General features: G+C 44.2%; 1 protein-coding gene across 1 annotated transcript in view; it reads left to right on the forward strand.

The window, feature by feature from the left end:
• adamts7 (a disintegrin-like and metallopeptidase (reprolysin type) with thrombospondin type 1 motif, 7) overlaps positions 1 to 15,961 on the forward strand; it is a 197,422-nt gene that overhangs the window by 98,503 nt on the left and 82,958 nt on the right. The window contains exon 16 of the mRNA XM_072565316.1: positions 25 to 166. Within this exon, the coding sequence (XP_072421417.1) occupies positions 25 to 166 (142 nt within the window). The remainder of the gene's footprint in view (positions 1 to 24; positions 167 to 15,961) is intronic.

Raw genomic sequence — 15,961 nt, forward strand, 5'->3', positions numbered from 1 at the left:
AATTTTCTATTAATTTATTAACAGCTGCTGTTTCAGGAGACAAACCCTGGGGTGCGTTTTGAATACACCGTTCGACGTGATCTGGATCATGAGAATGAAATTCAGCCGCCGGAGTTTTTCTGGCGATACGGCTTGTGGACGGAGTGCAGTGCAACCTGTGGTGGTGGTAAGGACCTCAACATTTCCCCAAAATCAGCCAAGGCCAATTCCCACATTTTGTGAAATGGGAAAGACTTGCATTTGTGTAGTGCCTGTCAGCACTAAAGTATTGCAGTTTGGTATTACATGCAAGGGCAGAACTTATTCTATTAATGAGGAAAAAAGTGAAGACTGCAGATGCTGGAGCTCAGAGCCGAGAATGTGGTTGCTGGAGCCAAGAGTATGGGTGCTGGAAAAGCACAGCAGGCCAAGCAGCATCTGAGGAACAGGAGAATCAACGTTTCGGGCAAGATTCCTGATGAAGGGCTCTTTCCCAGAGTGTCGATTCTCCTGCTCCTCGGGTGCTGCCTAACCTGCTGTGCTTTTCCAGCACTACACTCTCAACACTTATACAATTAATGATAGGGGCCTGGGTAATGTTGTCGAGAGACCTAGGGGTTAAGGTACATAATTCTCTGAAATTTACGTCACAGGTAGGCAGGGTGGTTAAGAAGACGTTTAGCACACTCACCTCCATTGCTCACAGCTTTGAGTAGAGGAGTTAGGATGTCATGTTGAGATTGTACATGACGTTAATAAGGCCTCTTCTGGAATACTGTGTGCAGTCTGGTCGCCCTGTTATAGGAAGGATATTATTAAACTGGAGAGGGCTCAGAAGAGATTTACCAGGATGTTGCCAGGAATGGAGGGTTTGAATTATTAAAATAGATGAAAAAACACTGGGACCTTTTCTACTGGGGTGTAGGAGGCTGAGGTGTGACCTTATTGAGGTTTATTAAACCATGAGGGACATAGATAAGTTGATATTTTCACTAAGGTGGGGGAATTCAAAACTAGGGCCATATCTTTAAGGTGAGAGGAGAAAGATTTTAAAAAGGACGTGAGGGGCAACATTTTTGCCCAGACAGTAGTCCGTATGTGGAATGAACTTCCAGAGGAAGTGGTAGATGCAGGTACAGTTACAACACTTAAAAGGCATTTGGATAAGTTCATGAATAGGAAAGGTTTGGAGGGATATGGGCCGAGCGCAGGCAGGGCAAAGCATAGTCAGCATGGACTAGTTGGACTGAGTGGTCTGTTACCATGTTGTATGACTATATGAGTCTAACCAATCGAAATGGCCACACACCGAGCTCAGTATTGTTCAACAAATGTGAGTGATCATGCAACTTCAATCCCTCTCACAATCAATCCCCTCAGGCTGTTGGTTTGGTTTTGCTGATCCTTAGACCTGGGATTTCAGGCATCAATCCACATGCGTAACAGCGTTATTTAGGTAAAGACCTGAAAGCTCCGGTTCCACAGGAGTTGTTGGTATAAAGGGTTACGTACTATGAAGGTGGATGGTCGACTATGTTGTGTCTATCACCTTTTCTTGTCAAGGTTGGTGAGTGCTGTAAGGAAATACATCTCACTTATACAATGCAAAACTAGGATTGACCTAAATTGGTAATGACTCTGATTAACACCCAGTGAGAAATGAAGTGAAGAAATTCTACCTTAGAAGTGGCTCCAACGTCCATCTGTGGCTCAGTTGCCCTAACAAGGTGATACTATACTGTGCTGTCCATAAGGAAAAGTTTAACCACTCAACTCAGCAGTGTAGGAGAGCAAATATCACTTTTTCAATACATTCAGTCACTACAACTTGCGTGGATGCAGCATCTTTTACATGGTAAAACATCCTGTGGTATTTTGTGGAATTTACTTGAATGTAACAATCTGTGTTTCTGCAGCTCTCGAGTCATGTACATTTTCCCTGAATCAGCACAACCTAGCTGAGTGACAAAGTGTTAAGTCTGGCTCTCCCACTAACTCTTAGCTGATAGTCTGTTTTCAAACATTCTTCCTTTCAAACTCTCAGCTCTGCTCAATGACTTATTTTAATGGTTTGTAAAATAAGTGCTGCCTAGCGTACTTTGGGTGACTCCCAGCCCAAGTCGTGCCCTGACTCCAGTCTGTATAAGGAGGCAGTGTGTGGGGAGCCTACAGCTCAGCGCTAAGATCCAGGGTCAGGTCGGGAGCAATGTGCTATCCAATCCTAAGCTCCCTCCCATCTCCAATAGCTGTCGGTGAGCTACCTCAAGCTTTGTTTTGCCTCTGGTGCCAAGTTGATACTTCTTGGATCCCAGAAACACATTTGGATGTTTACTGAGCCAGGAACTGATTGATTGCAGGTTAAGGAGAGAGGAATTATGGAGTGAATTAGGGATTTTTTTTTCAGAGTCACGTAATAGCTTGTGCACTCTTAGTCCTTTTTTATTATCCCATCTGCAGCCAAGACCCAGAATTTGAATTTAGTATAACTACTGTCACATGTAGCTAAGGTATAGTGGAATAGTGCCTTGTCCCGCTAATTAACCTCAGCTCCCTCAGACTCTGAAACCATTGCTAAGATCATCAAATAGGTCAATGGACTGAAAAATGGCAGATGGAGTTCAATCTGGATAAATGGAAGGTATTGCATTTTGGTGCAACTAACAAGGGTAGGGCTTGTCCAATTAATGGCAGGGCATTGGGTAGTATTGTAGGACAGAAGGACCTAGGGTGTAGGTACATAATTCTTTGAAGTTTGAGTCACATAGAGTCAGGGCGGTTAAAAAGGTGTTTGGCACACTTGCCTTCATTATTCAGACCTTTGAGTATAAGAGTTGGGAAGTCATGTTGAAGTTGTACAGGACATTGGTGAGACCTCTTCTGGAGTACTGTATGCAGTTCTGGTCGTCCAGCCATAGGAAGAATATTATCAATCTAGAGAGGGTTCAGAAGACATTTACCAGAATCGGGTGTGAAAGGTTTGTGTTATAAAGAAAGGCTGGGTAGGCTGGGACTTTTTTCACTGGAGTATCGGAGGTTGAGAGGCAACCTGGCAGATATTTATAAAATAATGAGGGGTATAGATAGAGTGAATGGTAGTTGTCTTTTCCATAGGATGGGGGATTTCAAGACTAGGGGGGCGCATTTTTAAGAGTGCAATAGGTGGGTGGGGGTGGGGATGAAGGTGATAGGTCAGAGAGGAGGGTGGAGTGGATAGGTGGAAAGGAAGATTGGCATGTAGGACAGGTCATGAGGATGGTGCTGAGCTGCAAGATTGGAACTGGGATAAGGTTCCAACCTTCCGGTTGGAACCATCCTTATGACCTGTCCTAATTGCCAATCTTCCTTCCCACCTATCCGCTCCCCTCCCCCACCCACCTATTGTACTCTTTGCTACCTTTGCTACCTTTTCCCTGTGAGATTTGGTGAAAACAACAGGAGAGGTGAATGTTGTTGTTTGGTCCATATTACAGGACAGAGCTTGGCACTGTTCACCTTAAATTTGATTATCTCTATTATAGAAACCACAGGGATGTCTGGGTAACCTACTTTCATTCTGCTGCCATTGGGATATATACAAATATATCAATTAGAAGCAGGAGGAAGCCATTCAGCCCCTCAAGCCTGTTCCACCATTCAGTATGACATTGGCTAATGTGACTGTAGCCTCAGCGACAACTGAAAGCCATTGACTCCATTGTTAAAGAAGAACCAAACGTTAGCCTTAAAAATATTTCACCAGCCTAGTTACATACTAGAGAAACACTGAAATCACTTCCTAACCTAAAAGGATTTGTTTTAATTCACAGCACTTTAATGAAGAAAAGATATTTACCCACCACAAACAAGCACACGCACACCCTCTCTCTCTCTTTCTCTCTCACACACACACTCACTCTCACACACACACATACACACTCACTCTCACACACACACTCACCCTCACACACACACACACATACACACACTCACTCTCTCACACACACACACATACACACACAGTCTCACACACTGTCTCTCAGACACACACACAGAGTCTCACACAGAGATCCCCAAACACGCACACATTCACACACACACTCTGTCTCACTCACACGAACATACAATCACTCACACACACACACACTCATTCTCACTTACACACAAACACATACACACTCTCACACACACATACAATTCTAATACGCACCCACATATCCACATACACACACTGTCTCACTCTCTCTCTCTCTCTCACACTCTCTCTCACTCTCTCTCTCTCACACACACACATTCACTCTCACACAAACTCAGACATACACATACATACATACACAATGTGTTAAACGTGTGGTGCTGGAAAAGCACAGCTTGTGAGGCAGCATCCGAGGAGCAGGAGAGCTGAGGTTTCGAACATGACTCTTCATCAGGAATGTGGGGTGGCCCAAGGGGGCTGAGAGATAAATGGGAGGGGAGATGGGGCTAGGGGGCAGGTAGCTGGCATTGCGATAGGTAGATAGAGGTGGGGGGTGATGGCGATAGGTTGGAGCAGAGGGTGGAATGGATAGGTGGGAAAGAAGATGGACAGGAGGGACAGTTCAAGAGGGCAGTGCCGGTTGGAGGGTTGGATCTGGGACAAGGTCAGGCGAGGGGAGATAAGAAAACTGGTGAAATCGACATTGATACCATGTGGCCTGTGGGTCCCAAGGCGGAAGATGAGGTGTTCTTCCTTCAGGCGTCCGGTGGCTAGGATTTAGCGGTGGAGGGGGCCCAGGACTTGCATGTCCTTGGCGGAGTGAGAGAGGGAGTTGAAGTGTTAGTCACAGGGCAATGGAGTTGTTTAGTGCATGTTTCTCAGAGATGTTCTCTGAAACATTCCACTAGTTGGCATCCTGTCTCCCCAGTGTAGTGGAGACCACATTGGGAGCAACAGACATAGTAGGTGAGGTGTTTTGATGTGCAGGAATACCTCTGCCAGATGTGGCAGGATGTGCTGGGTGTGTGCACACACTCTCTCACAAACACGCACACGCACACACATACACATGGTTGCTGAGTGGTTAGCATGCTGCCTCACAGCGCCAGGGACCTGGTTTCAATTTCCCCCTCGGGTGACTGTCCGTGTGGAGTTTGCACATTCTCCCTGTATCTGCGTGGGTTTCCTCCAAGTGCTCCAAGATGTGCCGGTCAGGTGAATTGGCCATGCTAAATTTCCCATAGTGTTAAGTGCATTAGTCAGGGGTAAGTATAGGGTAGGGGAATGGATCAGGATGGGTTACTCTTTGGAGGGTCAGTGTGGACTTGGTAGGTCGAATAGCCTGTTCCATAATGTGGGGAATCTAATCTACTCACACATTCACTGTGCACACACATGCACAAACAAAATTTGAGATATTTTTCTTCACTAACTTTGTATATCACTATAGAGATGGTTGGAAAACTGTCCTGACTCCAAGTGGAGTGCATAACCTTTAAATGGTTCCTCACAACAGTGAGATGACAACCAAGGCAGCTCCCTGAGGATGAAGGTTTGGAATGAGAGGCAATATAGTGCCTTCTCACCCATCTCTTCCTGTCCCCTTCCGAGGACAGACTGTCTAGAACTCACTTGCCCACAAGGAAGCCTCCTCCAGTCCTTCCACCCTCTGGTATATATCAGGGCACAAGGAAGAAGAGAGCTGTGGACAAAGCATTCCAGTCTTCCCTGAGGAGTCAGGAAAGTGATAAAGCAGGCTGGGAGAACAGGAAGCAAGATTGCGATTAACTGGCTTCAACTCTGTTGACAAAGTGAAGGTTCTAACTGTTCTTCTGGAATGAACATTGAGGAAAGACAGTGAGCTAAACATCTCACCAGAGAGTGTTCAGAATGTGGAACCCGCTACTACAATATTATGAATATGTTTAAGGAGAAGATAGACAAACAAGTGGAGGGGGAAAGAAATTGAAGGATATGCTGATGGGGTGATATAGGAGGAGATACATGGTTTAAGGATACAGGGTGGGCCATTTAAGACTAAGATGTGGAGACGTCTTCACCTAGTGAGTGGTGAGCCTGTGGAATTCTCTACCACAGAAAACAACTGAGGCTCAGACATTGAATGTTTTCAAGAAGGAGTTACAGTCCTTTGGACGAAAGGAATCAGAGGGTAAGGGGAGAACAGGGGAATGGGGGACTGAATTGAATGGGGAAAGGTGAGGATTGCAGATGCTGGAGATCTGAGTAGAAAGTGGAGTGCTGGAAAAGCACAGCAGGTCAGGCAGCATCCGAGGAGCAGGAGAATCAACATTTCAAGCAAGAAGCCTTCATTAGGATTGAGATAAAGGGCTCTTGCCCAAAATGTCGATTCTCCTGCTCCTTGGATGCTGCCTGACCTGCTGTGCTTTTCCAGTACCACACTCCCGATTGAGTTGAATAGTCAACCATGACCATGTTAAATGGCGGAGCAGGCTTGAAGGGCTGAATGGCCTACTCCTGCTCCTAGTTTCAATATCTTGATGTTTATAAACAAGAGCATGGAGCAGTTGGGCCGAGTGGCCTTTGGCTCTGCTATAATTCAACAAGTTGAAGAAACCACAACTGCAATAGAAATATTGAGATATTCACATTTTGAAAATGACGTGGAGGTGCCGGTGTTGGACTGGGGTGGACAAAGTTAAAAATCACCCAATACCAGGTTATAGTCCAGGAGGTTTATTGGAAGCACTAGCTTTCGGAGCACTGCACCTTCATTAGGACCTTATAATCCTGCTCCACAGCTACCTGATGAAGGAGCAGCGCTCCGAAAGCTAGTACTTCCAAATAAACCCATTGGACGAGAACCTGGTGCATGATCTTTTCTTATAATATATTTTTATTAAGAAAAAATAGATTTTTAAATATTACAACAAACACAAAACAATGCAATTCAAAACAGTACAAAACTAAACCCAAATAATAAAAAGAATTCCCCAGCCCACCCTCCTATACGAATGTGTAAACATATATAGAGAAGTATAAAATTTAAAAAAAACCTAAATTGGTTATTTAACTAACTAAATAAATACTTAACAACAAACAAATAAATAGTAATAACTCAGCCCAGCCAAACAAAACACTCATACATTCACAGTTCCTCCTCCCTGGATATTGGGACTCATGAAACACAATCGTTACAGCTATATAAAAGCCTTTGTTAGTGTGGCAGATAAATCTGTGTCTAGGTATTTCAAAAAGGGTTGCTATGTCTTGTAAAAATTCTCAGTTTTGTGGTGTACTATATTTGTGAGAAAATCCAGGGGAATATGCTCCATAACAATCTTCCGCCAACCCTCCCATGCCTCTGAAGAAACTTCAAAACCCAGCTCTCTTTCCCACATCTTGCAGAGTCGATCAGACTCATCTGAGGTGGCACCCCCCCAATTAGTGATATAGAGTACTGACAGAGAGTGTACTCTTAGCCCTTAGTACCCCTCTTTCTATGTCAGATTTGTAGGGATCAGTCAAAAGTGTGGTCCTTTTTTGAATAAAATCCCTAACTTGAATAAAACGAAAGAGGTCTCTATTAGGTAACTCGTACTTCTGTACTAACTGATCGAAGGACATCATTATGTCTCCCTCAAATAAATCACCCATGCAAGATATACCCCTAGCTGCCCAACATTTAAATCCTGAATCTATCATATCTGGTTGAAAACCTCGGCATACCCACTAAAGGCGTAAACAAAGGTGTTTTGCCAATATTACCTTCCCTCTGCCGAATTGCCCTCCATGCTTTAACAGTATTGATGACTATTGGGTTATGGCAATATTCCCTAACTGTCCTCACCTTGTCCAAAAACAGCAAACTGGTAAGGGGGCACCTTGCCAGGGAGACTTCGATAGCTAGTCATATTTAAAGAGGGTCCCCACAAACCCAATCACTTATGTAGGTCAACAGTGAGCTTAATTGGTAATTTTTAATATCCGGAAGGTCTACTCCCCCCAATCTCTGAGGCAACTGCAGTTTGGCTAATTTAATGAGGGGCCGTTTACGGTGCCAGATAAAGGAGCTGAACCAACTGTTCAGTCTCCTGAGTGTGTGTTTATTGAAAATCAGGGGGAGCATCCGTATAGGGTATAGCAAACGAGGGAGAATATTCATCTTAATAAGTGCTATCTGGCCCAACCATGAGACTGGAAGTGCCTCCCATCTTTGGAGATCTTGTTTAATTTTTTCAAATAATTGAGTAAAATTGGGTTTGAACAGCCAATCCAGAACTGGAGTAATTAATATGCCCAAAAACACAAAACCCCCCTGTGACCACCTAAATGGGAATCTATAGTCACTCTCAAGAGCCAACTCTTTCATAAGACCACCCATAGGCATAGCCTCTGAGTTAGCAAAATTAATCTTATACCCTGAAAAAGTGCCAAACGCGTGAATGCATTGTATCAGGCAAGGCACTAAGACTGCTGGATTTGTCAAGAAAATTAGAACATCATCTGCATACAGCGAGATCTTATGTAATTTTGACCCCACTTCTGGAGCTGATATATTGAGATCCCCACGAATGGCCTCTGCCAACGGTTCAATCACCAACAAAAATAGTAATGGTGAAAGGGAACAGCCCTTCCGGCTGCCCCTAGAAATATTAAAATTGCTTGATCGTACCCCGTTGGTAATGACTGCAGCGAGAAGTACACTGTAGAGAACCTTTACCCATCTTATGAAAACTTTGCCCAGACCAAACCGGTCTAGAGTATAGAAAAGGTACGGCCACTCAACTCGGTCAAATGCCTTCTCTGCATCTAAAGAAATCACCAATCTCTGTATTGACTGCTGTTGACATGCTTGAATTACGTTAAGCAGCCTCCTAATGTTATTGGAGGATCTGCGACCCTTTATGAAGCCCGTCTGATCCTCTTTAATAATAGAAGGTAACACAATCTCTAGCCTTAACGCGAGAGCCTTAGAGAGGATCTTAAAGTCCACATTTAAGAGCGAGATGGGCCTGTATGAAGCATAGTCTTCCGGATCCTTCCCTTTTTTAAGGATAAGTGAAATATTGGCCACTCTCAGAGATGGTGGGAGACAAACATGACTGTATGAATCATTAAACATATTCAGCATTGGGCCTGACAGTATACTTATAAATTCCTTATAGAATTCACTGGGAAGTCCATCTAGACCAGGCGCCTTTCCACCCTGAAGCTGCCTCACAGCTTCCTGCACTTCTTGCTCTGATAATGGGGCATTGAGAAAGGACTGTTGTTCGGGAGTCACACCCGGGAGCTTCAGATCTCTAAAAAAGGATTCCATTTTGGCCTGCCCCTCCTCATAATTCTCAGACTAGTATAATTTAGAGTAGAATCTCTGGAACGCCACATTAATCTTTTTAGAATCACATGTTAGGTTCCCAGACCCTTCCCTAATCGCTGTAATGGTTTGTGGGGCACTTCTCTTTCTGGCAAGGTATGCTAAGTATTTGCCTGGCTTGTTACCATGCTCATATAACCTTTGCTTTGCAAAAGCCAGCTCCTTTTTTGCCGTCTGCGTGAGCACGGAATTTAGTGCAGACCGCAGTGCCGTAATCCTCTGTAGGTTGATCAATGAGGGTCTGTCAAAATAGACCTTCTCGGCTGCCTTCAACCGTGCTTCAAGGAGACGTTGCTGCTCACCCTTCTGCCGCTTCCTACTTGTGGAATATGAAATAACTAACCCTCTGACATAAGCTTTGGCAGTTTCCCTGAGAACAGATGAGCTATCAACCGAGCCTATGTTGATGTCTAGGAATGCCCAAAATTCCCTAGAGAAATACTCCACAAACTTGCTGTCCATGAGACTAAAGGGGTCCATTCACCAGTACCTTAAATCCACTGTAACATCCTTAATTTTAACCATGAGGTACACTGGAGCATGATCAGAGATGGCAATATTACCAATCGTACAGGATGCCACCAGATCCAGGGTTACCGCAGGGGTCAGAAAAAAATCAATCCTCATGTGACATCTGTGCGGATTGGAGAAAAACGTGAAATCCCTACCTGTAGGGTGGAGACACCTCCAGACATCCACCAATCCTAATTTCCCACACAAACCCAATAACTGTTTAGTTTGTGCAGAGGATTTCGAGGGACCTTTAGGCAACCTGTCTACGGTGGGGTCCATGAGGCAGTTAAAATCTCCCCCTATAATGATGTGCCGAGACTTATCGATTTAGAAAAAGCACCTACCAAGAATTTAAGAGGATGAGCCGGGGGACAATAAACATTTAAAATGCCATATTCTTCCCCATTTATCAAGGCTTTAAGAATTACAAACCTCCCATATGTGTCTTTAACATTCCAACAATTTAAATGAGAGATTATTCCTAAACAATAGAGCTACTCCCCTACTTCTGGTATTAAATGATGAAAAATAAACTCGGTCAAAGCCATTCTGCTGTAATTTCAGACGCTCCTTGTCATCCAGATGTGTCTCCTGTAACAAAGCAATATCCACCTTCTCCTTTCTAAGACTCAAGAGTACCTTCTTCCTCTTAATTGGTGAGTGACCTCCCTTGATATTCCAGGTACACCATTCAATCAAATCATTAGCCATAATCTTCTGCAATTACATTTAAATTCCAGAGAGGAGGAACCCGAACCACAAATTTCTGAGCCTTAGTGTCGCATGGTCCACCAAATATAAAAACTACATAAACTAAAACCACTACATTTAACAAGCATACAAAATTATTAAAAATAAAAAACAACAAAAACCAGAAAACAAACCAACATATAAAGCGCCAATAGCGCTGAGTAGGGGAACTCACCTCCTGCCCGGAGGGGGCAACTACCCATCCCGAACTGCCCATAAATAGGCATCTAACCATCTCAACCACCTTCACTTCTCCCAGCTAGAGCCGCATCACAAGCACAAGCTAAAAAGAATAAACACCCCATAGAATATCAATATGAATAAAAAAACATTATTTTCTAAAAAAAAAGGTGGAATAAATACCCCAACCATCCTTCGGTATGTCCTAACTTAGAAATTTAAAATGTACACCTTAACCACTGCCAGATGTAGTTTGAACCAAATTATTATCAATAGAGGAAAAAAAAGGGGAAAAACAAAGCTCCAACCAGATTTCCTCCATTTCTTTTACAGAATGATAAACGCATACCCAAGCAACAATATTTATACATACTACAATTGTTTAACTTAGGTTAGTTTGTCCACAAAGTCTCTTGCCTTCTCCGATGTGTCAAAGAGATGCATGGATCCATCTAAGGTGATCCGAAGCACTGCCGGATATCTCAGGGAGTACTGAATCCCAAGCTCCTTCAATCTACTCTTGACGCCATCATACGATTTCCGTTTCTGGATCACCGCCGCTGAAAAGTCCTGAAAAAACATGATCTTAGACCCCTCGTAAATTAGGGCTTTTGGATCCTTCCCCTGGAGTCTGGAAGCCTCCATGACTCTCTCCTTATCCCGGTAATGATGGAACCACACCAGGAAAGGACGAGGGCGTTGACCCAGACCCGACCTCCGTTCTGCGACCTGGTGAGCCCTCTCTATCTTCAATCCTCTCATGCCAGTCTCCAAGTCAAGGAATTTCAGAAGCCAATCTTCAACAAATTCCGCAGGCCGCTCACCTTCCTTAACCTCAGGCAGACCGATGATCCGAATGTTTTTTCTCCTGCCCCTGTTTTCAAGATCACCCACTTGGTGACGTAAATTACAAACCTGCGTCTTCAGGGCTTGGATCTCTTGGCATCAGCTTCCACCACTGTGACCCTGTGCTCCACCTCATCCGTCCTCTTCTCCAGGTCTCCCAGCTGCTGCTCATGCTTCTGCAGCATGAGAGAGACTGGAGCCAGCTTCTCTTCAATCTGTTTCCCCAATATCTCGCGAGATTTCGAGAGCTGGTTCACCGGGCCCTGGAGAGTAATCTTCTCTGAGGCTGCTGCAGGCTGAGCTGCAGGCCCGGCCTCAGATGCTCCTCCTCCCTTTTTAGGCATTTCTGGACAGCTGAGAATACAGGTCAGTCAATTTTTAAATGTTTCTTGGGGCTCCACAATCTTTCCAACGCCTCAAGAAATCCTGATGACCTGGGTTGGGAGGGTTAAAGGACCATCCTGCTCCTGCTGCGATGCGAAGCTCTGCAGTGTGATCTTCTCAGATCGCTGCCATCTTAGATCCCTGGTGCATGATTTTTAACGACATTTTGAAAAGATGTTCTTCAACATAGGAATAAGTAATTCAGAAGATTTGGCCTGCATAAATCCCAAGGGATGAGGTTTACTGAGTCATTGTTCATTCATTGAAAGCAATGACACACTGGAGTGGCACTGAGCAACTGGATGCCATACCTCAGAACCATTTCAGCTGTTGTTGAATACCTGTTAAAACATGAGCTTCATTTCCAATCTGTTAAAAGGTGCTGTACTGTCTGGGATGGATGGCTTCGATTGCCTTCTGTTCCTCTCCTGAAGCTGTCAGAAACATCTGCTCACTAAGAACAGCACCCTCCCTCAGCCCACTCCACCCCACCCCGAGGGTAAGGCTGGGAGATCCTTCAGCTTTATCCTTCCTGCACTGTCTGAGCCAGACCACAGAAACCTGGCTTCTAGCATTGTCAATATCCCTCAGCAATTGCTAAATGTGGTTCTATGTGCTTTGTTATCTGGACATTTTGCCAGACTTTAATATTATTGAAATTGATTAACATTTACATTTGAAGAGTGGAGTGAGTTGTATGTTTATAGTGCCTGTTGTATCCCTCAGGCTATCCTAAATAACTTCATAGCCAATGATGAATTCATTTGAAGTGCAGCCAGGTGTAGATAATAGATGCCCGGCGAGCTTCCCCTACCAAAACATGAATCAATGACCCAGATGGTTAGGCTGAAGGGGGAAGTGCTGGGCAGGACCCAGGAAGGATTTAACTGCTGTCTAACTCATGTCATTAAACTTGAAAGCATGCAGAAAAGATTTACAAGGATGTCACCAGGGCTGGAGGGTTTGAGATGTAGGGAGAGGCTAAATAGGCTGGGGCTGTTTTCCCTGGAGTGCCAGAGGCTGAGGGGTGACCTTATAGAAGTCTATAAAGTCCTGAGGGGCATGGATAGGGTAGTTAGACAAAGTCTTTTCCTTGGGGTGGGGGGAGTCCAGAACTAGAGGGCATATAGGTGTAGGGTGAGGGTGAAAGTTATAAAAGGGAGTAAGGGGCATCTTCTTCATGTAGCAGGTGATACATGTATGGAACAAGCTGCCAGAAGATGTGATGGAGACATGGTACACTTACAACATTGAAAGGCATGGATGGGTATATGAATAGAAAGGGTTTAGAGGGATATGGATCAAATGCTGACAAATGGGACTAGATTAATTTAGGATATCTGGTCGGTATGGACGAGTTGGACCGAAGGGTCTGTTTCCATGCTGTACAACTCTTTAGAGTTTTTTTACACCATCACAAAGGGCTGAGGATTTTACAACCTTCATGCTTACTTTATTAATGAACAGAGGGCTCGGGCACAAAAAATTGGCAGTGCCATTCAGAGAAGTCAGGAAGGTTTTTGGCGGTGGAATTTGGTTTAATCCAGCAGTGGTGCAATAGAGGCACATGTCTGGGGCTGAGACATTATTGATTGAATTGTAATTGCTTAATGCACTAGGAGTCCTCTGCCAGTAATTTATATTCCAAAGCAGCTGTCCTCTCTTTGTCAGCCACTTGTAGACTGGTAACTGGAGCAGGGAAGTGTTTTCAGCTCAGCATTTCAATGCTTGTAGCAATTAAAATCATTATTAGTATTGACATATTAGAAAAAAAACGTTTTTTCTTGCTGTTGACCCTGATATGACTTTGGTTTTTTGAATAGAGTCCAACTCAAGGTGAATTGATTAGATAAATTGCTTTAAAGGCATTATTTTAATTCTGTACATCAGTAGCCCACATCTATCACCTGCCTTCCACCTCCTGCAACACTCTAAGATTTCAGCGCTCTGCTAATTCCAGCCTTTTACACATCCCCAATTTCATCAGCCTACCATCAGTAGCTGTTCTTTTTACTGCAGCCTGGACTCTGTGCTTTGGAGCTCTCTCCCTAAACACCTCCTTCTGCCTCTCCTTCCTCTTCCTTTAAGGCAATGTCCAGATTACAGAGAAGGAGGTGATGGATGTCTTAAAACACATAAAGGTGAATAAATCCCTGGGACCTGATCAGGTGTGCCCATGAACTCTGTGGGAAGCTGGGGAAGTGTTAGCTGGTGCCTTGCTGAGATATTTCTATCATCAATAGCCATGGGTGAGCAAAATTGGGGCGCATGGTATTGGGGGCAAAGTACTAACTTGGATTGAAAGTTGGTTGCCTGATAGGAAACAAAGAGTAGTGATAAACGACTCCATTTCGGAATGGCAGGCAGTGACCAGTGGGGTACCGCAGAGATCAGTACTGGGACCACAGCTTTTTACAATATATGTTAATGATATAGAAGATGGTATTAGTAATAACATTAGCAAATTTGCTGATGATACTAAGCTGGGTGGCAGGGTGAAATGTGATGAGGATGTTAGGAGATTACAGGGTGACCTGGACAAGTTAGGTGAGTAGTCAGATGCACAGCAGATGCAGTTTAATGTGGATAAATGTATGGTTATCCACTTTGGTGGCAAGAACAGGAAGGCAGATTACTACCAGCAAGTAGTGAAGAAGGCTAATAGCATGCTGGCCTTCATAACAAGAGGGATTGAGTATAGAAGCAAAGAGGTTCTTCTGCAGCTGTACAGGGCCCTGGTGAGACCACACCTGGAGTACTGTGTGCAGTTCTGGTCTCCAAATTTGAGGAAAGACATTCTGGCTATTGAGGGAGTGCAACATAGGTTCACGAGGTCAATTCCTGGAATGGCGGGATTACCTTACACTGAAAGACTGGAGCGACTGGGCTTGTATACCCTTGAGTTTAGAAGACTGAGAGGGTATCTGATTGAGACATATAAGATTATTAAAGGATTAGACACTCTGGAGGCAGGAAACATGTTTCCGCTGATGGGTGAGTGCCAAACCAGAGGACACAGCTTAAAAATACGGGGTAGACCATTTAGGACAGAGATGAGGAGAAACTTCTTCACCCAGAGAGTGGTGGCTGTGTGGAATGCTCTGCCCCAGAGGGCAGTGGAGGCCCAGTCTCTGGATTCATTTAAGAAAGAGTTGGATAGAGCTCTCAAGGATAGTGGAAACAAGGGTTATGGAGATAAGGCAGGAACAGGATACTGATTAAGGATGGTCAGCCATAATCATATTGAATGGTGGTGCAGGCTCAAAGGGCAGAATGGTCTACTCCTGCCCCTATTGTCTAATATCTATTGTGAGGTGCTGGGAGACTGGAATTTGACTAATGTGGTGACATTATTTAAGAAAGGCAGTAAAGAAAAGCCAAGGAACTATAGACCAGTAAACCTGACCTCAGTGGTGGGCAAGATATTAGAAGGGATCCTGAGGGACACGATTTAAATGTATTTGGAAAGGCAAGGAGTGATTAGGGATAGTCAACATGGCTTTGTGCCTGGGAAATCATGTCTCACCAATCTGATTGAGTTTTTTTGAAGAAGTAACAAAGAAGATTGATGAGGCCAGAGCGGTGAACATGATCTATATAGGCTTCAATAAGGCGTTCGACAAGGTTCTCATGGGACACTGATTTGTAAGGTTAGATCTCATGGAAAACTAACCATTTGGATACAGAACTGGCTCAAAGGTAGAAGACAGAGGGTGGTGGTGGAGGGTTGTTTTTCAGACTGGAGGCCTGTGACCAGTGGAGTGCCATAAGGATCAGTGCTGGGTCAACTACTTTTTGTCATTTATATAAATTATTTGGATGCGAGCATAAGAGATGTAGTTAGTAAGTTTGCAGATGACACCAAAATTGGAGGTGTAGTGGACAGCGAAGAGGGTTACCTTGGAGTACAAATGGATCTGGACCAGATGGGCCAATGGGCTGAGAAGTGGCAGATGGAGTTTAATTCAGATAAATGCAAGGTGCTGCATTTTGGGAAA

This window comes from Chiloscyllium punctatum, chromosome 48, assembly GCF_047496795.1.
Source record: "Chiloscyllium punctatum isolate Juve2018m chromosome 48, sChiPun1.3, whole genome shotgun sequence".
Classification (NCBI taxonomy): Eukaryota; Metazoa; Chordata; class Chondrichthyes; order Orectolobiformes; family Hemiscylliidae; genus Chiloscyllium; species Chiloscyllium punctatum.